At 41.1% G+C, this 26,866-nt stretch overlaps 1 protein-coding gene across 2 annotated transcripts; it reads right to left on the bottom strand.

Annotated features, from left to right (window-relative positions):
* Window positions 1-26,348, bottom strand: LOC144310926 (myosin-2). 2 transcript variants are annotated; one of them, XM_077892633.1, is made up of 40 exons: window positions 26,246-26,348; window positions 25,984-26,029; window positions 24,160-24,383; window positions 23,925-24,068; window positions 22,133-22,289; window positions 20,799-20,826; window positions 20,600-20,714; window positions 20,424-20,516; window positions 19,966-20,029; window positions 19,747-19,845; window positions 19,009-19,112; window positions 18,341-18,479; window positions 17,653-17,771; window positions 17,415-17,564; window positions 16,147-16,317; window positions 15,741-16,050; window positions 15,220-15,293; window positions 14,335-14,422; window positions 14,126-14,243; window positions 12,915-13,038; window positions 12,690-12,826; window positions 10,868-11,123; window positions 9,089-9,331; window positions 8,799-8,975; window positions 8,562-8,707; window positions 8,387-8,477; window positions 7,906-8,295; window positions 7,162-7,288; window positions 6,372-6,490; window positions 6,038-6,234; window positions 5,151-5,334; window positions 4,908-5,073; window positions 4,683-4,807; window positions 4,203-4,511; window positions 3,914-4,117; window positions 3,244-3,369; window positions 2,983-3,153; window positions 2,795-2,899; window positions 2,580-2,675; window positions 1-285 (listed from the first exon to the last, which is right to left on the bottom strand). In XM_077892633.1, the coding sequence occupies exons 3-40, from the start codon at window positions 24,361-24,363 to the stop codon at window positions 133-135; spliced, it is 5,823 nt and encodes a 1,940-aa protein (XP_077748759.1). In that variant the 5' UTR covers window positions 24,364-24,383; window positions 25,984-26,029; window positions 26,246-26,348; the 3' UTR covers window positions 1-132. The 2 variants fall into 2 exon arrangements, with proteins under 2 accessions (XP_077748759.1, XP_077748758.1); XM_077892632.1 differs by having other exon boundaries at window positions 26,168-26,257.
* Between the last annotated feature and the right edge of the window lie 518 nt (window positions 26,349-26,866).

Raw genomic sequence — 26,866 nt, 5'->3', positions numbered from 1 at the left:
TTGTTTGCAAAATACCCGATGCTCTTTATTTCCTTTGCAATAGGGTAGAATAGACAATAATTATAGAGGGAAATGACCAAAGACTTCACATTTTGTGCCTCTCTTCAATCATTCCATAGCATCCGGACATGATCACTCTTCACTTATGACTTTCGTGTGAACCTCTCGGCTCTTCACCCGCAACTTGTTGACCTGGGACTCGGCAATGTCAGCCCGCTCCTCAGCCTCCTCCAGCTCATGCTGGAGCTTGCGGAATTTAGATAGATTTGTGTTGGATTGTTCCTCCTGAGAATAAAAATGGAATTGTAAGGAACCCGTACTACACATCTTTCTAGACTCTGCAGTCTTAAGTGCAGAAAGGACTTGGCATCTACAAAGAACTTAAAATACTCAGCAGGGAATATTGTTGTCTTGCCACCTCCTGGATTTTGGTTGTCATTAAAGTGAACATTATGATTTGTTGGGGCTCGGTGTCCCATAAATAATTGCATCCTTATTTTTGCAATGAAAACATATTAAAAGCTATGCACCACAAGCAAGAAAAAATAAAAGAGCAGAGAAGACAAGAGTACTGAAATCATTCTTCTCGTTAATGCTAGCTATAAGATGACTGTAAGCTCAAGTTCTATGTCATGTTAAGGATAACTTTCTTAACAGTCTCTTTATATTGAAATAAATGTTGAATTCTATAATACCATGTTATAACATTTCCAGCAATCATTTTTCCTTGTGGCTTGGATGTAATGATTCTACCAATAGATTCCCTAGTATTAACTAACCCTTACATTGAAGGAATTAACCTGTTTAATCACTAGTGGACAATCCCTTTAATAAAGGCACTGAAGTTGCTTAATAGTGTCACTGAAGCCCTTAATAAAAGGCTTAACACTAAAGGAATCAACCTGTTTAATCACTGGTGGACAATCCCCTCAATTAAGCCACTGAAACCCTTACTCTTTTAAGGGTTTCAGTGACTTAGTTATTTATCTTTCCTGTAATTACTCTCACAAGGAAAACTGTCTTTAGTTTCATCCCTGTCCCTCCTCCCCTGTTCTCTCTTGGACAGGTTTTGGTATGAGGGTTACATGAGCTTCTTAAAATGATTTGGAAAGCTTTCCATCTTTTCCCATGCTCTGGAATGGCTTACATAGCTCAAGGATTATCTGTTACTTGAAATTTTGAAAGACCTTTCTGGACCTGAGTCCATTTTCAGAAATAGTTCTCAAATAAGTTATTCAGCCAACTTAGTAATTAAAATCTTATGAAAATCATTAATTTCTTCAAGATTTCAACTGTGTTGACAGATTTATATTTTACATTAAAAAATATTTTTCTATTTGTATGGTTTGTCTCCTTTCTCATTTCTTTATTTTTTCTTCTTTTTTAAAGTAGCCTTTACACCCAATGTGGGGCTTGAACTCATGACCCTGAGATCAAGAGTTGCATCCTCGGGGTGCCTGAGTGGCTCAGTTGATTAAACATCTGACTCTTGATTTTGGCTCAGGTCATGATCTCAGGGTTATGAGATTGGGGTCCCAGGATCAGCATGGTGTCTGCCAGAGTCTCTTCCTCTCCTTCTCCCCCCCCCCCCCGCTTATCCCCCTGCCCCTGCTCTCTCTCTCTCTCAAATAAATAAAATCTTAAAAAAAAAATCGCATGCTCTTCTGACTAAGCCTGCCCAGTGCCCTCCCCTTTTTCATTTCTTTCCTTTTTTTTTTTTAAGATTTTATTTATTCATGAGAGACACAGAGAAAAAGGCAGAGACATAGGCAGATGGAGAAGCAGGCTCCCTGCATGGAACTGATGTGGGACTTGATCCCAGGACTCTGGGATCATGACCTAAGCCAAAGGCAGATACTCAACCACTGAGCCACCCAGGTGCCCCCACACACTTTTTCATTTCTAATGTGAGTTTGTATTTTCTTTCTCTTATAAGTATATTTATTTTATTAACTCCCCAGAAATTATCAGATATTACTGAAAGTATCATACTAGAAAATAGTCTACTCTAATTTATCAATTTCTACCTTTATCTTTAACAGTACTACTTTCATTATTTATAATTTCTTTATTGGACTGTCAATTTTTTAAAAAATTTGATTCATAAAGCAATGAATTGTCCTCCAAGGACAGCTTTGACTACATTCTTTAGGTTTGTAAAAGTAGCATCTTCCTTGAAATTTTATTTATAATTAATTATTATTTAGTAGTTTTTTTCTAAATGAAACCAAAAATTATTTAGGAAAGTTCATTTTTTAACATATAAGCATTTGGGAATTTGTGTTTATATTTTCTAACCACTTGACAATTTTATCACACTATGGATAGATAATGTGGCCTTCATTATTTCTGCTTTGAAATTTTTTGAGGTTTCTCTGTGGATTGAAACTTTACTTTTAAAATCAAATGATTAATATTACAAATAATGAGCAAGAAGTACAAAAATGCACAAATGTTTTTAAGAAGCACAGTCTTCTAAAAAGCAAATGGCTTATTTACTTTTAAAAAAAGTGGCAAATCTAATTATTTGTTCATTAACAAGGGACTTCGCTCTTCCCTTCCATCTTAAGGATACTTACAGCCTCCTCAGCTTGTCTCTTGTAAGATTTCACTTTGGCTTGAAGTTTATCTACCAAATCCTGAAGTCTGAGAATATTTTTCCGATCTTCTTCCGTCTGAAAGATTATGAAAACCACAGGGTCTTATTTCAAAAGCACTTGACTGTTGTGTCATTGTATATGAGTGTTTCACATATGTATGGGGAGTGTTTAGCTGATAAAAACTATTGCTGTACCTGGTAAGTGAGTTCCTTTACTCGCCTCTCGTGTTTCCGCAGACCTTTCACAGCTTCCGCATTACGCTTTTGCTCACTCTCAACCTCTCCTTCCAGTTCACGCACCTGCAAATAAGTAGGCTCTTAAGAACTTTGAACTAATAAGGCACTGGGAGGAAATGGAAATAGACAGACATTGAGAGACCCACCCTGGCCTCCAGTTTCTGGATCTGCTTCTTCCCGCCCTTCAGGGCCAGCTGCTCAGCCTCATCCAGACGATGCTGCAGGTCCTTCACCGTCTGCTCCATGTTCTTCTTCATCCGCTCCAGGTGGGCGCTGGTGTCCTGCTCCTTCTTCAGCTCCTCAGCCATCATGGCCGCCTGATCAGCAGTAAAACAAAACCAGTTGAGAAAGGCAAGCAAGCACATCGGGATTCAGGTTTGACCACCACCGTGCTGCCCTCTGCTCACATCGGTGATGGCCTTCTTGGCCTTCTCCTCTGCATTGCGGGCTTCCTGGATAATGTCCTCCATCTCTCCCTGGATCTGGGAAATGTCTGTCTCCAGCTTCTTCTTGGTGTTGATCAGGCTAGTGTTCTGGTTAAAAATAAGTTACATTTTTTAATCATGTTACCAAATAAGTTACCATGTAACGTATTCGTAGCTATTAAAAAAATAATCTCAGATAAAAATTTGCAAGTCAGATGCCCTTCCATATTGTTTGTTTGTTATGTAGTACAACTAAATAAAATAGAAATTTTATGATATTCAGCCTCTTCAAGTACATAGTCCATAATTAGACCAAATAGCTCTGTAATTCTATAACTGCCATTTACCAATGAGACCATTCACAGAGACAGAATTATAACAGATGTTCCAATGTTCCATTTCTCCAAAATAAAAATGCCAATATTGATAACAAGGGTCAATAAAGATATGAACACAGGAGAATATAGGAAGCTTTAGAATATTTTAGGAAGTAAATCAATAATTTATGCAAAATAAAACAATAAAAGATTTCACAATAATTCAGTGAAAACAGTAGAAGTATAAAACCTGGCTGTTATATAAAAAATTTAAGCTTATATTGTTTGGGACACATAGCATTTATTGAAGTTAAGTTCTTTGTGCCAAATCCCACCTGGGTATGGAGGAGCTGGACGCGCTCACTGGCATCCAGGAGCTCCTGTTCTGCGATTTTCCTGCTCCTCTCCGTCTGCTCCAGAGTGGCCCTCAGCTCCTCAATCTCAGCCTGAAGCAGGTTGGCTCTGCGCTCTACCATGGCCAACTGCTCCTTCAGGTCCTCCTGGCCCCGGAGGGCGTCATCCAGGTGGATCTGGGTGTCCTGGGGAATGAATCATCATTGAGATACCTCGTTCTCAGGGCTGTGGTCACCCCAGTCACCTTGAGGCCCTCTTTTGAACACTTACTTTGAGGATGCCTTGGGTATTTCTGTAGTTCCTCAGGGCCTCTGCAGCCATGCGGTTGGCATGGTTCAGCTGGATTTCCATCTCATTGAGGTCTCCCTCCATCTTCTTCTTGAGCCTGATGGCATCATTCCTGCTCCTGATCTCGGCATCCAGCATGGTCTGCATCGACTCCACAACCCTGATGTGGTTTCTCTTCAGCTGGTCAATTTCCTCATCCTTTTCTGCGATTTTCCTGTCAATCTCAGACTTGACTTGGTTCAGCTCCAGCTGGATGCGCAGAATCTTTCCCTCTTCATGTTCAAGAGATGCCTTAATGACAGCAAGAGGTGATATTAGCAGGGAATGGAAGTATTGGGAAGCTATTTTGCATACCTATCCTTCCATTAATTTTGTGCTGTTTATTTTTTTAATTCAATCTATGTGGATGGACCTAAATATTTTCTGATCTTATATGTTTATAATGCACAATTGGACCTATACCTCTGCTTCCTCCAAGGCAGCCTGAATTTCAGACTTTTCTTGTTCCACTTGTTTCTTTATCTTTTCCAGTTCATGGATACGTTTCCCTCCCTCTGCAATCTGCTCAGTGAGGTCAGAGATCTCCTCTAGTGTTCGGGTAAAAGACAGGGAGAGGTTTGATCAGACAGACGACCTAAGAGAAAGGTCCCCGAGGCATGAATATTATTGAAAGTGAAAGGGACTCACGCTGCAAGTTTTTGTTCTCTCGTTTCAAAGTTTCTAGCTGATCCAAGGACTCCTCATAGGCATTCTTCATCTTGAACAGCTCAGTACCGAGAGAGCGGGCCTCCTTCTGGGAGGCCTCGAGTTCAGCATGGGTTTCCTCATACTTCTGTTTCCACTCTGCCAGGATCTGAAAAACCGGGAGTGGTTACTGGCTGTAAAGGACAGAGGAACACAGTGGAGAGCAGAGGCTGCTGTGCGAGGTACCTTGTCGAAGTTCCTCTGCTTCTTGTCCAGGGCGGCGCAGGCCGCGTTGGTTCTCTCCACGTCCAGCATGAGGTCCTCCACCTCATTCTGGAGCCGTTGCTTTGTCTTCTCCAGGGAAGCACATTTGGCGTTCACAGCTTCTACGTGCTCCTCAGCTGCCTGCAACCGCTGGGCCAGCTTCTTCCTTGAGGATTATATATGTTTGTGGAGAGGAGTGAACCAAAAGTAGAATTAGGAACTATACTGAGAAGTATTGGAAACTTCATATTAAAAATATCCATCCATCCATTCAAGAGACATTGATGAGCTCCTTTTATGAACCAGTCATGGGATACAGCAGTGAGCAAGAGGGAAAAGGGGGCCCTGACTCCTAAGCTTCCAAATGAGTATAAGAGAGAAACAACAGGCAAGTGAGAAAATGCATAATAACATTATTGCAGATGTAAGTGCAATGAAGAAAAGCAAAACAGAGTAAGGGGTGGGCAGCTATTCTAGATATTCAGGGAAGGCCCCTCTGAGGAGGTAGCATTTGAATCAAGATCTGAAAAGTCATAGTGAGCTGCAGGGAGATCTCGGGGAGAGTATTCCAGACGGAGGGACCAGCAAGTGCAGGACCGCTGAATCAGCAATGAGCTTGATGTGCTTGACAAACAGTAATAATACCTCACTATCTGGATAATTATTTGTTACTCACTTCCTTAAGTAGATTTTAGCATAAGAAGGCAAGTACTATGTTTGCTTTACTCATGTCTTATTCTCAGGGCCTGAGAGTGCCTGGCAAAAGGGAGCTAATTAACGAACGTTTGTGGGCTAATTCACTGAAGGTCGTATCTTTCTTATTCAGCGTGCAGCATTTTCTACACATTCTCTCATATCTGCACACGTACTTTGCTTCCTCCAGCTCCTCCGTGCGCTGGATGGCGTCCGTCTCATATTTGGTCCTCCACTGGGCCACCTCGCTGTTGGCCTTGGACAGCGCCCTCTGCAGCTCGGCCTTGGACTCCTGCTCCTCCTCATACTGTTCCCGCAGCAGGTCACAGTCGTGGCGGGAGGACTGCAGGGCGTGGGCCAGGGCGTTCTTGGCCTACAGAGATAGTTACACCTTCATTTTACTGGGTGTGTTTAATTAGTTTCAAAACCCTTTAAAAGTTGGTATAAATGGACTCCAGTTAAGGTTAGGTCATACCAAAAAAACAAGAGTCTGACAACATTATTATTTACCTTTATCTCTTCTTCCAGCTGCCTCTTTAATTCCTCAATCTGTTGTGTAAATGCTAGTTTGCCCCTTGATAGCTGAGACACCAGAGCTTCTTTTTCATCTAGCTGTCGTGAAAATTCACCTGATAGACAAAAGAAATGGCACTGTTTTTTTTAAGTGAAGAAACAATTTTGCAGCCCGTATTAGAAATAAATTTTAACTCTTACCGCCCCCCACAATGAATGCTCAAAAGATTCAATTCTCTATTGACACCATCATGCTTAATGTCAAATTTCTGATTTTTATGGTGAAACTTACATATGAATCAGAATGAATAAATACAGCTGAAATTCTGTTTGATCTCTCCATAACTAATTCTTTCTGGGTGTATGATATTGTGCAAAATCTGGGAGCCAAGATATTGAATTCTACATGGTTTCAGTTTCATTGGACTTTTGAGAGACAGGATTATCCGCTCTCCCTTTAGGAATTTGAGTTACTTTGATGTATAGAGACAGAAGCTCAGTCTGCTACAGGAGTCCTGGACCCAGGCTAGAGTGACTCCTATTCCCAATCATCCTCTCAGTGTGGCCAACTACTCCAGGCTTTTCTGGAACAGAGCTTGATCCAGTCCTATCAAAGTCTTTATCTCCAACTCTGTCCCTGAGTGACCTTGCAAGTGAGTTGAAAGTCTGAGCTGTTCAGTAGAACACACATGTTCTCAGCTGCTTTTATTAAGCTCTCACATGACCAAATCAGTTGTTTTCAACCACATCATTTCCATTCTTAGTGCCTAGAAAAGGACAGAGTTACCAGATTCGGTCTGCAAGCGTCCCCTCTGGGTGGTCAGGTCATTGATCAGCCGCTGCTGCTCCTCCTCCTTTGATTTCAGCTCACTCACTTGGTCCTCCAGAGTGCGGCACATTTTCTCTAGATTTCCCTGCGTGGGAAAAAGTAAAAGAAAGAAACAAAGATATTATAATAAATAAATAAATAACTTTTGGCATAAAATCAAATTCTCTTATATGTAATGTGATACTTAAGAATTTTTTCTTTATATTTGATTGTTGTCCTCAGTTGAAAATATATATTGAGATTTTTAAAGAGTGAACTGTGAAGTTCTGCACCCTATTCATACAAAAAAAAGCCTTAAAGACTATGTTTAAAATTTAAGATTTTGTAAGAATTGTATGGTATATTTTCTAAAAGCATGTTTATAAATACTTGATTGCCTTTCTGTACAATGAAACTTGGCTTATCAGATAATTGAGAATATTAGAGTCCTAGTTCTTCAACTGGAGCCTGAGAAAATGCAGGTGACCTTTGTTCAAAAGCTGGTCCTGTCATTTGCTAATGGTGTGATGGAGTGCACGTTACTTTTGAATTTCAGTTTCTTCATATGTTAGTGGAAATAATACAAATGCTAGTATCTTTATTGTTTACCTCCTAGATTACTGTAAAAATCAAATGACATAATGTGTGTAAAGTTCCTGTGTAAGGTATGATGTATACATAAAGGATCATTGTCACTAATAATAATTTCCTGGACTCCAGTACCTTGGCTTTAGAAACTGTTTCTACGTTACTGGCAAGATCATCGATCTCCATCTTCATCTCGCTCTTCTCCTTCTCCAGCTTCTGCTTGACCCTCTGCAGGTTGTCTATCTGCTCCCCGAGCTCGGCCACGCTGTCCGCGTGCTTCTTTCTCAGTGTAGCTGCTGTGGCTTCGTGCTGCAGGGTGGCCTCCTCCAGGTCCCTGCGCATCTTCTGGAACTCGGCCTCCCGCTTCTTGTTCATCTCAATCTGGGCAGATGTGGCCCCGCCAGCTTCTTCCAGGCGCTCACTGATCTCCTCCAGTTCCCGGGAGAGGTCAGAGCGCTGCTTCTCTGCTTTGGCCCTGGAGGCGCGCTCTGCCTCGATTTCCTCCTCCAGCTCCTCGATGCGGGCCTGGGAGTTGTGAAAAGCACACACCTTTAGTTAGCTTCTCTGTGTCATCACTATGCCTCATTGCTCCAGACTGATAGAAATCCGAACTTACTTGCAGCTCTTTGATCTTCTTCTGCAGCTGAATGCCAAGTGCTTGTTCGTCTTCAATCTTGCTTTGCAGATTGCTCATTTCAAACTCTTTCCTTTTTGGAAAGCAGTAAAATATAACAATTGAGTGTAAATCCACCACTTGAAAGCAAGCTCATAAACAATTCTTTCACACTTACTTTTTGAGCTTTTCATCAAGTTGTTGTTTTTCATTCTCAATGTCCATTATGGACTCTTGGGCCAACTTGAGGTCACCTTCAAGTTTCCTCTTAGCCCTTTCTAGATCCATGCGAAGTTTCTTTTCTTGCTCCAAGGACCCTTCAAGCTAAATATAAACTATGTTTAGTCTAAAGGAATGCTTAGCTTCCTTAGCTTCCTTTTGAAGAAAATAATTTTTTTGACAATCCTGGACTTACGTCATCCACTTGCTGCTCTAGCTTGATTTTAGCTTTGGTCAGGGTGTTGACTTTGTCCTCTTCTGCCTGTAGGTCATCCAGGGTCTGCTGGTGGGCCTCTTGGAGGGCTTTCTTCTCCTTTGTCAGCTTTGCAATGGTTTCATCCAGGCCTGCCATCTCCTCAGTGAGGTTTTTCACCTTAGGGAGGAAAAATGCTTCGCATTACATGTTTTATTTTAATGGATTCAGTTTTATGTTTGTACTCCATAATAATAATAAAAACATGACCTTTCTGTGTATATGTTTCATACCTTGTTCTCTGTGGCATGCTTCTCCTTTTCAACCTTGGCCAGGGTCAGCTCAAGGTCATCAATATCTTTCTTGAGCTCTGAACACTCATCTTCCAGTTTCCTCTTCTTGGCCGTCAGCTCAGCATTGATCTCCTCCTCATCCTCTGCTCTCTCAGTCACCTCCTTAATCTTGGCCTCCAGCTGGATTTTGGTTTTGATCAGCTGGTCACATCTTTCCTCTGCATCAGCCAAGCCTTCAGCTTCCTTGAGTTGGAAACAAAACCAAAATTGGAAAGAAATAATGAAATATTTCACAATGATAACAATGTCAATCTCTGCTGTTGTTTCTTTGGATTTAGATTTTATGAACCACCTCCTATGTGCAATCCAGGATACACTGTGGGAAAACCAAAATGTATCCAATTCTGTTCTGTTCCTTCAGAAGAGTATATTCTCTAGTAGATTAGAAAGCCTACTTCCAAAAAGCTACCATGAATTCAGAAGGCAATTAGTGACAGAAGAGATCAGAGAAGTTATATTACGGATTATTTCTTGGATGAAGTGACATTTGAGGTGGGCAAGATTTGATTTTGTAGAAATCAAGTCTTTGGGGATGGAGCAGGAGGAGAGAAGGCATTCCAGTTGAGAATTCAGGGCGTGGCTGCTAATGAACCGCTTCTCTTTGTAGTACTAGAGGATGATTGTGATTAAGATGTTCTACATTCAAGCTGAGGCATAAAGTAATCAAGAAATTCCTGGCAATCTGCTATATTTCCAATTAAGAAAGTTGGGAGTGGACAAGGTATGAGAGGAGCTGATACATACATTCATTAGTGAGCCTCCATACCAGCCTTTGAATACATAAGAATGAAATGTGCTATGTGTGCTCATGTGGTGAATATGGTGGTTTAGGGAAGAGTCTAAGTAATTCTTTAGGGAAAACAGAAGAGCATTCTGGATGGATTTGAAGGAGGTGGAAAAGAAAAACAGCTCATTTTCCTTCTGTAACCTAAAAGAAAGAATTATTACACGGCCCAAACTTGACAGAAGAAATTAATTTTAATCAACAAGAGAAATATATGATTTTGTGATGAGTAAATTATACCAAACCAATTCAGTTCACTCCGACTGAATGACAGTCTTATAAATTACATTTCAGAGTTGATGGAGGCAGTTGAAAATGACTGGTACAGGGGTGAGCAGTGAGTGGGCTGGAAGGAGGAGAGAGCTGGGGGCAGACAGAGCATCTGGGGTGCTGAGGCAGCAGTCTGGATGTGATGTGATTGGCTGTGCACATGGATTGGGAGGAGTGAATCTGGGTTTTGGAGATCAGTGGCATGGCAAAAAGCAATTCTGTAAAATGTGATATAGAACGATGACATCTGTCAGTTGTTCATATTGTGATTTAAGACTCCTGGACATGGATCAGTTTAAGGAAGTTGCAGAGATTAAAAAAAAATCACTCTCTACATGCTATCCTCCCCCTTAATATTTCATTTGGAATGGTTTTATGTGAAAATCACTTTCAAGGACTGACTTCCAAGGGAAAGGAAGTCATAACTCCTGTAGTTTGATAAAATTGTGGAGAGAATGAGTGACAATGATTGGTTCTACCTTATTGCCCCAGTCCTGGTTTGGACAACGACGGGATATATGGACTGTACTAGAATCATCAGAGTGCCTTACCTTCTCCCTCCAGTGACTGTCCCTACACTGACTGTCCAGCTCACTGCTGCTAGTGGCCAGAATCCTAGCACTTACATCCCAATAAGCAGCACCCAGAATGACACCACCACTTACAGCCTGAACTTGGAGCTGCAGGTCATTTTTCTCTTTTAAGAGAGTGACCATTTTTTCCTCCAGTTCCTTCCTTTTCGCCTCTGATTTGGCAAGCTCATCTTTGGTTTTCTGAAACTCTTCCTTCATGGTGGCCATCTCCTTCTCGGTCTCTGCGCTCTTGAGGAGAGGTTTGATCTTGAAGAATAGCTTCATCCAGGGCCAGTGCTTGACATTCATGAAGGCACGGATGTTGTACTGGATGCAGAAGATGGACTCCCTGAAACATAATTGATGCAAGTTTGATATGTGTGGATGAAGAAATGGGATGAAGTCTTGGCAGTGAGAGCTGGAGGTTCTGCCCCCACCGTGTGCCTCACCTGCCTTCAAAAGCACAGATGGAGGAAATTCTATTTGGGAATGATGGTTAAGGACTCATTAATTACTCATTTCTCTACATCAGTGCCTCTCAAACTTTTGGTGCGCATAAGAATCATCTGAAGAACTTGTTCAAACACTAATTCCTGAATCTTATCCCCAGAGATTCAGAGTCAGAAGATCTGAGATGGGGTCTAAAAATTTGCATTTGTAACAAGTTTGCAAGAGACACTGATGATGTAGATCTGAGGACCACACTTTGAGAACTGCTGTACATCACTGCTTCTCAGGCTCTCCATCTGGGACACCAAGAGCAGCGATGAGGGCACTAGACTCCGGAGGGATGGGAGCACAGAATAAAGGGACTCATTAAAAACAGCATTACTGTGAAAAATCTCTGGTTTTATATTTTAATGTTATGTAAATTTTGCAGTCTACTCTGTAATATAATCACATTTTTAAAAATCTAATTCATTTAAAAAATTAATTACCCTTCCATATGGGCAATTAACTGCCTATATATATATATTGGGTTATGACCAAACTTATAATTTTTAATAAAATAGAATACAATAGAAAATATTAATGTAACTACAGGTGATAGGATTAAAAAAACTTATTTCATGTAAATTACATATATTTAGATATACACATATGTCTGAATGGGCATGTGCCAATATAAAATGCATCTCTCATCATGGGTCCCTTTCACATGCATTCTGCAGGTAGTTTGAGTTACCTGGCTCTTGAGACTTAGAACTCTGTCCCTGCATCAGATCAAATCACCAGAAAGCTACATACCTTGGTGACATTGTATTAACTTACTGAAAAAAATCTTTCACAGATAAATGCCCTTAATATTTTATATCATAATAGTTTGATGATAAAAATGATCAGATAAAAGAAGCCGTTTCTGCATCTTGTATAAAATCTCTGGGGCAGACCGGGTGGCTCAGCGGTTTAGTCCCACCTTCAGCCCAGGGCCTGATCCTGGAGACCCGGGATTGAGTCCCATGTCAGGCTCCCTGCATGGAGCCTGCTTCTCCCTCTGCCTGTGTCTCTGCCTCTCTCTCTCTGTCTCATGAATGAATAAAATCTTTTTTAAAAAAATCTCTTTTGAAACTACTGTCTGCTCTTCAGTTCAATGTATCTAATTTAATGAGCTACCCACTAAATTCACACTGGTGTATTTTTATACTGATGTATTTTCTCTTGTTAGATAAGAACTGCCCATGCTTTGTGCTCTCTCTCTCTCTCTCTCTCTTTAACCTGAACATTCAGAATATGTTTCATGATGATGATCCCCACCTTAAGTTTTCAGGTATATGTATATCCCCACTTCAGCATAGGACTCTTTATGTTCATTCTTGCTTACATTTGTGGCCTTATCATATCTGAGTCTTAAGCCAACTCAGATGTGTTTCTTAAGGCAGAAAGATGGGAATAGATAAACAATTTATATTTCTACCTTCTCTCCACCATCTTCTGGTATTCCACTCTTGCCAAGAACCCTCTGCACCTGGCCTGGGTTCGGGTAATCAGCTGGGCTAGCTTGTCATCTCGCATCTCCTCTAGGAGCCCCAGAAGACCAGCTTTGAAAAAGACCTGTGTGTTGGAGGAGTTGCAGATCAGACACTATACATAAACTTCACGGGGACACAGGTAGCAGCAGATAGGCTTTAGGGATGGTTACCTTGGTGTGACCAAATTTATACTGGGTGTGGTCAATGTCGATGGATGCAAGGAGCTTCTCAGAAGCTTTCTTGCTGTCAATGAACTGTCCTTCTGGGATAGCACTTGCATTTAATACCTTGTATCTGTTTAAGTAAATACAGTTTTTTTTAACAAAAAGTCAGTTTATGATGACACTAATAGCAGATAAACACTAAATGACCTATTTAGAAAACCAGAGCTTTAAAGAAAAGTATCCTTCATTATTCGCAGGAAGGACATCCACTGTCTGTTTTCACTCCATCCCACACTCCTGCACAGTTGCAGACATTCCTTTCTGCCTCATCAGATTTATTCTCAGGAAAAAATCCTACAATCTCGTTTACATTAAATGTAGATGACCAATAAAATATAACATGTTTTCCTGGCTAGATCTATTTGCTTTTCATGATCCTGAATCCCAGAAAGCAAATTTTTAGTGAGGAGTCTGGTAGAAGGCTCACTTCAGGTAGGAGGAACTGTCCTATTCACCTAAATTCATGCGTAGTGGTGCTTTGGGTTTTGGGGATGGGAACTCGCTGCCAACTCCACCAGACCCAGCCTTAGGAGAGACCAGCTCCCTGGAGCTGCCGCCAACCCCTTGTCCATTTGTCTCCTATTTGGTTCCCAAGATGGACCTGTCTAGGGAGGAGAAAGAGTTGCTGAGGAGCTGGTCCTGTGGCATGGTTTTGGAACCCCTGGGAAACCAGTGCATAAGGGGGAAAGGAAGCACCAGAATGACTCACTGGGAGCTCTATACCTGCATGAGAGAGTTCCTAACTCAGCCACCAACACCCATGTGACTTTGGGCAGGTAGCTTAATCTCCTAGAGCCTCAGTTTATTTGTCTATCGAAGGAGGTGTTGATAGTACCTACCTCTACTGAGGTTTTGTGAAGATGGAAGGAAATAATCTAAACATATTACACATGAAAAAAATGGTAGTTCTCATAATTACTGAAAGTAATGTATATACCTATGGGTTAAGCCAGGAGCTCAATAAAGCCCAGAAAAGTCTGGAGTGCAAAATATGTGGTATATCTAGATTTTAAAGGTGTTTTGAGGCTTATGATTTTTCCCTCTTTTTTGTGGCAAATTAAACACGAATAGAAGTATATTTTTCACAAAATTATTTTGCTTGCAGTAAGTGTATTTATACTAAACTTTAAGATGCACCATAATTCAGAGAGTCTGACCTCTGTTTGAAGTCTGCATAAAGGATCCTGCTTGGGAACCCCTTCCGGCAGATGCGGATCCCTTCCAGCACACCATTACACCGCAGCTGGTGCAGGACAAGTTCATGCTCCATGGCCCCTAAAAGTATACATATAGATTACACTGTTTGTTTGTTTTTTAAAGGAAGTGTGGTGGTCATGCTTTGTGCCTTCACTCTAGGGCTTCTTACCAGGAGTTTTTGTTTCATTGGGGATGATACAGCGCACAAAATGAGGATGGGTACTCCTGAGGTTGGTCATCAGCTTGTTCAGATTCTCCTGTAAAGTCAGGGAAAAGCCTGTTATCTCCAGTTTTAACCATGGTTATGAGCATTTGGTGATGTCTATAAACTCGATGTCTATGGTTGAATTGAAAAACCATTGTGGACCATTTTCATGTAGGGTAACACCTTCCTATCCTTCTCCTCAGTACCTCTTTCTCCATTTGGGTTGGGTTACTCATGAGAAGCAGCCTGACATGTCCTACTTCCTCCCTGGTCCATGGCCTCCCACAGGCCATTGCCTATCTATACTAAATGGCCACACTTTCTTCTAATCAACTCCATGGTTTTCCAATGAGGACATGCAAGCCTGCACCACACTGGGGCTTTTTCTCATGAACATAGCTCTTCTTTTCAACTCAATTAACTTTCAGGGCATAAGTGTTATCTAAAGGGGAATAACCCTACCAGTTATAATTGAGGACTCACTGAATTAAGGGCAAAGATACCATATTAAGTTCCTTATAGGCTAGCTGCTGGATCTTCATTAGCATTAGTGCTAATTTAGTCTCTCTTAGTACCGTGCCATTGCTTAGTTTCATGACTTGACTAGACTATGAATGGTAGAATATTCAGTTTTAGAAAATTTCCTCTGAAATATTTGGTATTATTTGGCTTGGCATGAAAAATGAGCTAATAATTCCCAAGTAATGTAAATGTCTTCTCTCCAAAGCTAGATTAACAGAAATCATTAATCAATGTCAGTTTTTTCTCAATGACTTGTGGAAAGAAGACTCTGTACTTCCAAAAACAAATTCCTAAAATAACTGGGGAGTGTCACAGTTTCTTCCTTACCCTGAAAAGGGCAGACACCGTCTGGAAAGAAGAGCCCTTCTTCTTGCCACCTTTCTTGGCACCACCACTTGCCTCTGGAGAGCAAATAAGAAAAGATGTCATTTAAATATAGTTTTGAACTGACGGGGCTATTTCTTGCTTATTTATTGCCAATTTTTGCACAAAAATCTGGTGGAGCAGTTTTTGGACACTACTGGCTCCTCTGTTGGAACTCGAATGACTCTTAGCTGTCAACGAGGCTTGTACCCACTTTTCTGTGATTTCTTTCCTCTATTAGAAGATGAAGTGAAGGGCATTCACCTCACTGTATAAAGATGGATCCGTAATGTCAGGACATTTGAGGACACAGTAACTTCAAAATCATCAAATTAGTCTAAATAGGGAGAAGTTTGTCACTCTAGCCTTAAATATCCCAGATACTCAATATCCAGCAGATGTGGAGGAAGAAGCAGGAGAGAATCATAGAAGCTGAAACTTTTCATTGATTGAGGTCCTAATAGTTCAGATTTTTTTAGTATTACCTGCTTCAGCAGTTTGAGCCCCAGAGAAGAGGTAAGCTAGAGTTTTCATAGAAGACTTCTGGTACAGCCCGACCACAGTCTCATTGAGAGGGTCCTTGTTCTTGTCAAGCCAGCCAGTTATATTGTAGTCCACGACGCCGGCGTAGTGGATTAGTGAGAAGTGTGCTTCGGCCTTGCCCTTGACCACCTTGGGCTTCTGGAAGTTGGCAGACTTTCCAATATGCTGTTCATACAGCTTGTTCTTGAAGGAGGTGTCTGTGGCCTTGGGGAACATACACTCCTCTTCCAGGATGGAGAAGATGCCCATGGGCTGGATTAAAGCAAAATGCATATAGGGTGAATATGAGCTGCAGGATGAACCACAGAATTTAAGAGAAGAAGTTACTGGCTGGACAGATCAGGCCACCTTCTCAATGAGCTCGATGCAGGCAGCCAGGTCCATCCCGAAGTCAATGAAGGTCCACTCGATGCCCTCCTTCTTGTACTCCTCCTGCTCCAGCACGAACATGTGGTGGTTGAAGAACTGTTGGAGCTTCTCGTTGGTGAAGTTGATACACAGCTGCTCCAGGCTGTTGAACTAAATAAATACATGTGTTCACTTTTCTCTTGAGCAAATTTGAGCATTTGTACATACACAACTTCTTAATTTAAACATATATATTGAATAGCCTTTAGATTACATATATCAAAATCATTGGGGTGGGGGAGCAGTATGAAATCTGTTTCCTCTACTGCCATTTTACACAGAATCCTATATTGCATTAATGGTTATTCTCTACACTGGCTTAAGTTTACTCAGGGATTTTTCTGAGTTCCTATTTCATCATTTCACTTTTATTCCATTATCTTTTCCATTTTCTGTTGACTCGAGCTAACGGGTAAGCTATAAGGGGCTGGCTGGGAGGGGTCTCTGTTGTATGGAAGTTACCAGGGTCAGCTTTGCCAGTGGACAATAATTTCCACTGCTGTCCTTCAATGTGAAATTAAAACAGAATTAAGATACCAAATATCATACACAGTGTGATAACACACTTGTGTTAAAAAAAAAAAACAAAAAAAACCTCCAAAGCATTAACATTAGCTTGATATAAATAGTGGAATTATTGGGGAACACTTTCCCTTGATTTTTCGTATTTTCTGCAATGTCCAAGTTTCACTTTTATAATTAGTAAAAGATAAACTTCTTGAAAACTATAAGCAGGAAAAATATAGTTCATCAAATAGGGATTTTTATCTTATCACATCAACGAGAATAAATGCTGACTTTATAAGTCATCTTTGCTCTGCTCTTCTTCTCTTGTCTAAGTGTTTTTGAATGACCTCCCACCATATATTCAGAACATGTGTGTTTCACAGGATTACTTTGAGATGTTTATGTTAACTTCTTTTGGTGCTGTGGGATTTTTAGAGGACCCCCCCACCACCGGAAACTAAGCTAGCTCCTAACTCCCTTTGGGTCCTGTAGCAAGTCAGAGTGCTCAAGTGCATTATTTCTCATAGAAGGGGGACTGCTACTGCAATAAATGATTAGCAGTTACCCCATAATTCACTTTTAAGTTTCAGCATAACTTTTTGGGAGTAGTGAGAGAAGGTTATAATTTTCACAGATTTCTTCTTATTCATATTTTCATTGCCTTATTGCAAAATCCCCTTACCAACCAGCTACCAACTCACATCAAATATCTCAAAGCCAGCGATGTCCAAGACCCCGATGAAGTACTGCCTGGGCTGCTTGGTGTCCAGCTGCTGGTTGATGCGGGTGACCATCCACAGGAACATCTTCTCATAGACAGCCTTGGCCAGAGCGCCCACTGCGTTGGTTACCTTGAAAAACAAAAATGTACCTCTTGAGGTTGTCAGAGGACTATAAAAATGCTTGATTCCTGTCACTGAATTTGAGTTATGCACCTACCTGCTCTACAGTCTGGCCTTTGGTGACAAACTCATTGCCGACCTTGACCCTGGGGTAGCAGAGGGCTTTGAGCAGATCAGCAGAGTTCAGGCTCTGGAGATAGGCTGCTTTGTCAGCAACTGAAAGGAAGAAAGGAAGAAGAATGTTATTATGACCCAGAGCAACCCATTTTCTCAGAAAAAAAAAATTAAGCTACAGATATTTCATGGGGTGTTTTCAGAATATCTTTTTGAGCATTCTTGCCCATTTTTTTCACTAAGTTTAAGACTTTGATTATGGGTAGTGTGTCCTAAAGGACTTCAGAAATAATAGGAAACATCTATCTAGAGGATCTCTGGGTGGCTCAGCAGTTTAGCGCCTGCCTTCGGCCCAGGGCATGATGCCGGAGTCCCGGGATCGAGTCCTACATCGGACTCCCTGCATGGAGCCTGCTTCTCCCTCTGCCTGTGTCTCTGCCTCTCTCTGTCTGTGTCTCTCATGAATAAATAAATAAAATCTTTAAGTAAATAAAATCTTTAAGAAAAAAATAAACATCTATCTAATATGATGCTTCATATAGTATATTATTTGAGTATACTTTAAAATTCAATTCCTAAAAATGAATTTGTCTTCCTAAAAAAACTCAAGGGTAATATGTTAACAATGTGATTTTCAAACAAAAAAATCAGGGAGATGTCTTAGTTGGTACCTTCAGTGCCATCTGGCTCAGCCTGCTCCTCCCGCTGCTTCTGCTTGAACTTCAAGTTACCATAATGCATTACGGCCCCCGTGAGCTTGTAGATGGAGACTTTCTCTTCATTGGTGAAGCCCAAAATATCAATAGCACTCTGCCAATATAACCAAGAGGATAACTGTTAGGTTATGATCCACACACTTACTATTCATCGTTCACTTTCTGATTCCTGACATGTTGGTCACACTGAGGAAACTATTGTTGCTAATAGGGGTGCAAAGAACTCTTCAGTGTGGGTGTGCAGGGAGTTGGTCAACCAAAGACCAGCACTGAGCATTAGAATGATAGGTTCAGACCTCCTAAGATTGAAAAAGTAAAGAGACAGAGAACAAGATAGTAAACTTAAGGAACCTGTTATTTTGAGAAGTGGTACAGGTCTCATTCAAGTAGATTACCAAAAAGTGGTTTAGATAAATTCAGAAATTATAGACCTTTAAAAGACTATTAAGGGAAAATAAAGTGTTGTGAGGCATAGCTTCATCTTTTTGGTTGACTCGAGGTGGCACATCCATGCTCATCTTTGAACCCTCTTTTGCTATTTCTACTAGAAACTGAATATTTATCTGGAGGGGCCATTGCTCTAACCCAACATCATCAGTCTAACTTTCTTGTGTTCTACTTACATCTGTTGCTATCAGCTCTTCTTGATCATCAATGCTAGCCACACTGATCTCCCCTTGACTGACAAATGGGTAGTCATATGGGTTGGTGGTGATCAGAAGCATTTCTGAGTACATGGAACAGAGAAAAGGTAAGCAGAATTATCCCCTTCATTTAGATGTCTAGACGGATTCTAAGACACTGTGAAGCCAAAGAAGTTTATCACATATGGGGAAAAGTTACACCTGTAATAATTATCAGTATAGTGTTGACTATTTAAAATAAAAAATTGGGAACAACCTGAATATCCTTAAGAGTGTATAGTTAAATAAGTTATGCTTATCCCTAGAATATAACACCATGCGGCCATTAGAAATAATAATGTGGAGCTACAGCTAGTGACATGGAAAAAACCATGATACATTATTGCCCAATGAAAAAAGTACATCACAGAAGAGCACTGAAGTATGGTTCCAGTTATTGTATGTATGAGTATCTATATGTAAAGGTATATATACAGGAAATGAGTAGGATGATATTTACCCAGTATTCACAGTGGTTATTTCATAGTGATAGAATTTGAAGGCATTATGTTCAGTTTTCCTTTTTGATTTTTATAATAAGCATACATAAACTTACAAAGCTACTTTCAAAATCAAGGTGATAAACCTGACAAAATTTGGTCATGGAATGCTAGGATGGACCATTCATGGAGAGGTACTGATGCCATAGTTCTGGAAAGGAATTATGACATTTCTTACCAATTAGTTCTGGTTTCTTGTTTGATGTGATCTGATAAAAAATATGATAGCTTCTTTCAGCCTTAAGCTGGAAAGTAACTCTAGACTTTTCTAACAGATCTGGAAGGAAATAACAAACAGAGCAATGCAAAAATTCACGTGGCTTGAAATTTTTACTTTGTGTTGACTTTATAGATTATAAGAAACAGAAATGACCAAAAAGGAGATCCAAGCACTCACATGTTTCAATATCAGCAGAAGCCAGCTTCCCTGTAGTGCCAAAGTGAATTCTGATGAATTTACCCTTGAAAGGAAAACTAATATTACTACTTTGTTTTTATGTCACATCAAATCTTTGAGAAACTCAAAATACTTAGAATGCTAATGTGTTAACTGTTAAATCAATCCAGAGACTCTTAGGCAGAAGAGGTGTATCTTCTATTTTTTAGGCAAAAGAATTTTGTCTTTGATTTTCATATTATGAATAATTGTAGGTAATGACAGATAGGAAAGAACTCAGATATAGGGCCACATATCTTTTTAGATGGAACTCAGATCCATGTTATGACATGCTCTGAGGGAAAGGAGAGAACCCGATGCCAGTATAATGTGAACAAAAAAGATTCAGAGAATGTATTCACAAACATCTCATACACTTTGACCAGTGGCCAGTGTCTGTACTAGTGTCTGAGACTTACAAAGCGGGAGGAGTTGTCATTCCTCACAGTCTTGGCGTTGCCAAAGGCCTCCAGTAGGGGGTTGGCACTGATGATCTGATCTTCAAGGGTCCCCTGCAAAGGCAAGAGCAGTCGTTACCTCTGGGGCTCCAGACTTCCTGAGAGCCTGAGAGTCTTGAGTCTGGCCCCAGACCCACCTGCATTTTGCCAGAAGTAGCTTCCTCCTTCTTCTTCTCTCCAGTGACTGCAATTGTTGCAAAGTACTGGATGACACGCTTGGTGTTCACGGTCTTCCCGGCACCAGATTCTCCACTATCAAATAAAAAGCTAAGTGAGATGAAGTTCCAAATGTGGCAGCTACTGAAGCCATGAGAAGAAAGCATAAACTTTACTTACGTGATCAGGATTGACTGATTCTCTCGGTCTACAAAAAAGAAATCATAGACATTTAATGTTGTGGGGGGTTTTTTGTTTGTTCATTTGTTTTTTGTATATTTGTGAACAGTAAGTGAAGTAAAAGGAACAAACTATTTTTCAGACTAGCCTTTGCAATCCCTAGGGCTTCATGGACCCTAAGCCTCCAGTCTTTTCCAGTGCCCCTTTCAAGTTCCTCAGTACCTCCCCACATCCCACCCCTGCCTCCTGCACAGGTGCATCCATTTAAACAGAGCACTGCAATGAAGCACTGGACCTTTTCTCTGTAATACTCTGCCCCTAAGGACATCTCAAAAGTGGACCTGAGCCTTTGGTTGGATTTAGATGACAATGCCAGTAGTGAATATTTACTGAAGGTGTAAGACGTAATGAAAAATAGGCATTTTAGCATTTGGGATGGGGTAAATATAATGCAGGTGGTAACTTTGGAAGTAATCACGGCTTTAGTCATAGTTTGGAGGAAAGGTTCATTTTACTCTTTTACTCTCTCTGAAGACAGATTCTCCGAGTCCTTTCCCCAAGCAGCTTAGATTGCGCTGGCTGAGGCAATATTCTAGGAAGAAGATTCATGGCATAGCTGTCTTAATGTCAAATATACCTTAAAATCTGGAGTTCATTCAGGTTGGCTTTGGGAAAAGGGCAATAGCTTGGACCTTGTATAGAAAGGGCATTCATTGGTCATAGTTTCTGATATTGAGGATAAGGCCACAAGGGCAGATCTTACTTTTCTGGTTTTTGGCTCTTGGGAATGGAAGCACAGTTTCTATGTGTGATTATGTGTGTACATACACCTAAATAATGTTTATAATTTTTGCTCAAGCCTTTTTAGTTTTTGAATCATTCAAGAGTAAATTCTCTAACTATGGTGAGCCCCTGTTGACTTTTAAAAGTTGAAGAGATGGGGATGCCTGCCTGGGTGGCTCTGTGGTTGAGTGTCTACCCTTTGGCTTAGGACGTGATCCCAGGGTCCTGGGATAGAGTCTCACATCAGGATCCCTGTGGGGATCCTGCTTCTCCCTCTGCCTATGTCTCTAACTCTGTGCGTCTCTCATGAATAAATAAACAAAATCTTTTAAATGAATGAATAAATAAATAAATAAATAAATAAATACTGAAGAGACCAGTAGCAATTGCATGATGGTAGGGATTGCAAGTCAACTTTTACACCCTCTCCTTCCTGGACCACCTCCCTCACAAATATACCATAACCAAAGGACCTAAAGAATGTGTTGAGACGGTTCGGGTCTCTTTCTCCTACAGTTCTGAAAAGATTATGCACAAAGCATTCAACTCACCAGTCAGCATGAACTGATAGGCATTGTCAGAGATGGAGAAGATGTGGGGTGGGGCCTCCTGGCGCTTCTTGCCTCGGTAGGCCGTCACCACCTCGGGGTTGTACACCGGCAGCCACTTGTAGGGGTTGACAGTGACGCAGAAGAGGCCTGAATAGGTCTACGCAAGGGAATAAGAAAGAGCAGCTGTCCAAAGGCTTCTCCTGTTAGGTGTGCAATTCACTTATTAAATGAATTCTGACTACAGTAACACTTTAAGTAAGTACCCTACATTTCTTGAAGGCATCAGCATGAAAATTAGTTGGAATTTTTAGCAATGAGATAGCAAAATCCTTGAGGGAAAGGCTCACAATTTCGACTTTTAATTGTTCCTCTTGGAACTTATCACAATGATTTTCACATAGTAGGATCTCCAAGGGTTATTTTTTTTCTTTAATGTGTAGCATGAGACATTTTTATTGTGTTTTAGAAGATATGCATGTTTTTCTTTTGCAGCATTAAGATCATTCAAATTCGTGGAAAGAGGGACACCTGGGTGGCTCAGTGGTTGAGCATTTACCTTCCGCTCAGGGCGTGATCCTGGGGTCCTGGGATCAAGTCCTGCATCAGGCTCCCCGCAGGGAGCCTGCTTCTCCCTTTGCCTACTCTGCCTCTATCTGTGTCTCTCATGAATAAGTAAATAAATAATCTTAAAAAAAAATCATGAAAAGAGAAGTTTGGACACAACCAAAGTGCCGAACGAAATGGAAGCAGTAAGGTGAACTGTGGTAAATATTAAGATTAATATGATGCAGGCAGGTAGTCAGGTAAACCTGAAAGTATCCAGTGATACTGGGGCAACATTTGCAAAATACTATTAAGCTCTCAAGATCTAAATACATTACAGTTAAACAAGGGAGATTTTCAAAATCTTGGGTAACTGTGTAAAACAGGCACTGATTAGTCAGAATAGACTCCAATCACCAGGTACTACTGTGTGGGTGTCACCCAGCTGAGCATCAGCATTGGCTGAACTACACAAAAATGTCAATGTGATGTAATCGGTTCGTTTCTAAGACGTTCACCAGGTGTGTATTACATGCCAGACCCCTGCAGGGCACCTGGAATAAAGCATAAATGAGATGCATTCCTTGGGGAGCTCCCAGTCTACAGTCTACACAGAGGGCAGACGTATGAGTGGATGATGGTGGGCAACAAAGGTCAGTGCTATAGCCAGGGCGGAGACCAAAGGACACAGCATCCCTCTCTCCCTGGGGAAGATGGGAGCTTTCTTCAAGGAGGTGGTATTTATGGAAAAGGGACCTTCACCAAAGATACAAATTGCTGTCATCTTGAAAGACTGAAAATGAGTGAGATTTCATCTTTCAAACATTATTTTTATGTGTTAAAGTACAAGTCTATCATTTCCCTATGGATGATTCTCCACTGGCATGAGTGGGGGGCAGGTGGGTAGAAATGTAGGCCCATGGCTGAGATATAAATAGTAGCTGTTCCAGTATTTGTTCAGGGGATATGTGGCAAACCCAGTCCTTGTGGACAATGGCCTTGCCTGGCTTTGGATGGGAAGACAGAGGATGAAGTACTGGCTGTTGTGTTGTGCCTTACAACAGCAACAATGAACCTTTTAACTAGTTAACTACTGTACTAACTAGTTAACTTGTGTGCTGACTAGTCGTGCTACTGGTGAAAACGAAATGGGTCTCTGCTTTTGACCCATTTATACGACAGTGGAAGTGGGCTGGCAGGTCCCTGGTGATGATGATAATAAAGACCACTTGGAGGGGGAGGCACTCACATAGATCATCCAGGCTGCATAACGCTCTTTGAGGTTGTACAGCACAGCAGGCTCGTGCAGGTGAGTCATCATGGCCATGTCCTCGATCTTGTCATACTTGGGAGGGTTCATGGGGAAGACTTGGTCCTCTTTCACCGTCAGAGTCTGGTAAACAGGGAGGACAACCATTTATGTCAATTGTGAGATCATACAAAAGTACTGATCAAATGTGGCCAGCTCCAGGGACTCTACTCACTGCTCCCGCTTCGGTCTTCACTGTCACTTTCCCTCCTTCTCTGCTCTGGACAGTCCCTTTCACAAAAGATTCTTTGGGCTCCGCCACAAAGACTGACGTCTTGGCATCAAAGGGCCTATTCTGGGCCTCAATGCGCTCCTTTTCAGACTTCCGGAGGTATGGAGCCGCCTCCCCGAAAATGGCCATTTCCTGGTCTGAACTCATGGCTGCTGAACTCACAGGTCCTAGAGGAGATGAAGCATTTCACATTAGAGACTGTGGACTGTCATGTGAATCAGTAAGTCTCCAGATATTGGTGATGATACCTCATGGAAAACCCACTATTTAGAAATTTCACCAGCCAGGCCCCTTGTGCACCACACTGTAGTTACTGAAACGAACATAATCATAAAGTCTCAAATGCATCGAAGGTCACCGTGTAACCAGCACTGTACTCAGGGCTTGACACGCTTTATTTTCTTTCACCCTCCAAGACTAGCGTTCTAATCAGGGAACTGAACATAGTCTCTGCAGCTCTGCTGCCGAGGAGGTGGTGACCCTTGAACTTTCTGAGCCACGTGTCTCCCTCATAGAAGAGGGATTACAATATCTGCCTTTCTTCATTCAAAGCCTGTGAGATACTGGACAGATACTTTGGAAACACATGATTACTGAGAAAGCAGTCTGAAACAGCCCAGGCTACCATTTAGATGTCAAATACCATTGATTGTAATGTAAGAAAATTCCTTTTCTTGTTCCATACTGCAAGAGAACTTCATTTCCTCCTTCAGCTCTTCAGCCAGAAGTGCTCAAGGTCAAGCCTTTTAGGGATGATAATTTTGTTTACTTCTTTTTCTCTAGTTGTGTGCTGACTAGAGTGTGCCTGACATAGTTTCTTTGCATATTAGTATGTATGATAATTGGCATATTATAATCCAATATTATAATCCATATAATATAATCCATATTATAATCCAAAGTTAATGAGTTGACCTGCTTGAGGATAAAAGCCATAGCAAATGTTATCCTCATTTTATTATTTTTAATTTCATTTATTTTATTTATTTAATTTGTTTCACCGAAGTTCAGTGGACATGCAGTGTTATATTATCTTCATTCTTCTAACCCTTTGCCCTTCCAGATTTCCCACTGGAGAATGCAGGCTTGGATTGGTCCATTCTGTCATCTGCAGGTTGCCAGCGGCATCAGTAGAATGAAAAGTTTGGCAAAGAATATTGCTCAATCATTAGGGATCCAGTTACTTGAAAGTTATTTTGATCAGTTACCTACCAATGTCTCCCTCCAGAAACGGGGTGTGTAGTAGTCGGGCACATTACTACGTCTTTGCGTGTAACAAAAGGTTCACAGCATCTTAATTTCATGCAACACTCAGCATTGGGCAAGGTACTTTCTGCAAGTTTTTAAGAGATTTAAGGAAGCTCTTTCCTAGGTACCTTCTTTTTCTTATTTGTTAGGTATCATGTTTACCTAATGATTCTAATGGCAGCATACCTTTTTTAAAATCAAATTTGAGATTTTTAGCAAGAGAATCTTATTGCAGATTTTTCCCCCTACAGAATGTTAATATTCTGTTAACAAGCCAACAAGTCCATTAGCAGTTTTCTTGTTAAGATGTCACCTCGCCAATGCTTGCATCCGGAATGAGTCTATGTGCATTGTTCTGAAGGCAAGCCCTCCTTCCCTGTCTCCCTAGCACCATTTCCTGAAGTACAGTTATTAGGTATTTACTGAGACCAGCACTTTCTGAAAGGTTGCTAAGTGACACAGATCCATCCCAGAGGCTCTCATATTCTTCTCCAGGGACTGGTTAAGTCCAAATCTTACCTTGTTAGCAAGTGAGAAGATGTAGCCTGGTTCTCTCTAGACAGTTCTGTAAAAGAGAAGGGAAAAGCACTTGAGTAGTTAGCCAAAGGCACCCACAAAATCCCATCTGTGGCATGGCTGGCTTCTAAACAGAAGGCAACAAAAGCCATGGATATAAAACATGCAGTATCCCAAGGAGCAGTACCAGAGCTAGCAGCTGCAGCTGACGCGGGGCAGCGTGGCCAGTGTCCCTCTTGAAAGCCCGTTGCCTGGTCCCACTTACCTTGGAGCTTTTTAAAGCAGGACGAGTCAGCCTCATTCCAAGGGCTCTTTTATATGGATAGCTATGGAAACAATGCAGCTGCCTGTTCTTTCTTAAGTCAAAAGGAATTGTTTGGCAGAAAGAGTCTTGGCAGTCTTGCGTCCCTGCATAATTCTCATTCATATTAAGAATGGTTGGATATAATTAGAAATATTTTTCTTATTGAGTATGTGAATAAATCTCCTATGGATAATTTGAGAAGATGATCTGAAAGGAGGGTTCAGGCTGGTGGATAAAGGCAGTGGCGAGGCAGCCAGAATTACTGGCTTCTCTCATAAATTCTTTCTGGCCTCACTGGGCATGCCGTTCAGGTTTACCTTGCGTCACCTTTCATATTTCACAAATTTGACGATAGAAATAAAACACAAATGTTTGTTTTGATTTTGAGAGGGTTAATTTTCACCTGTTGATCTCTTCTTTCCAGCCCTGCAAAATTAAGTTATGTGTCTTTGGCAGTTTAAAAGGAAGGAAGGTCCTTTCCTTGTTCCAATATTCTTGTAGTTTTCAGGAATATCCTGACTTTCATGCTGTTTTGCTTTTGCCCAAATTGGTCTTCCACGTAGGACATTATCTCCTGCCCAC

Source organism: Canis aureus, chromosome 3 (genome assembly GCF_053574225.1).
Source record: "Canis aureus isolate CA01 chromosome 3, VMU_Caureus_v.1.0, whole genome shotgun sequence".
In the NCBI taxonomy this organism is placed as follows: domain Eukaryota; kingdom Metazoa; phylum Chordata; class Mammalia; order Carnivora; family Canidae; genus Canis; species Canis aureus.
This window is presented reverse-complemented; position numbering and strand designations above follow the sequence as displayed.

Coding starts and splice junctions, on each gene's coding strand:
- LOC144310926 (XM_077892633.1), bottom strand. CDS start 24,363: ATGAGTTCAGACCAGGAAATGGCCATTTTCGGGGAGGCGGCTCCATAC. Junction 17,565..17,652: donor AAGGCCAGACTGTAGAGCAG/GTAGGTGCATAA, acceptor TTGTTTTTCAAG/GTAACCAACGCAGTGGGCGC. Junction 7,289..7,905: donor AAACAGTTTCTAAAGCCAAG/GTACTGGAGTCC, acceptor TTTCCCACGCAG/GGAAATCTAGAGAAAATGTG.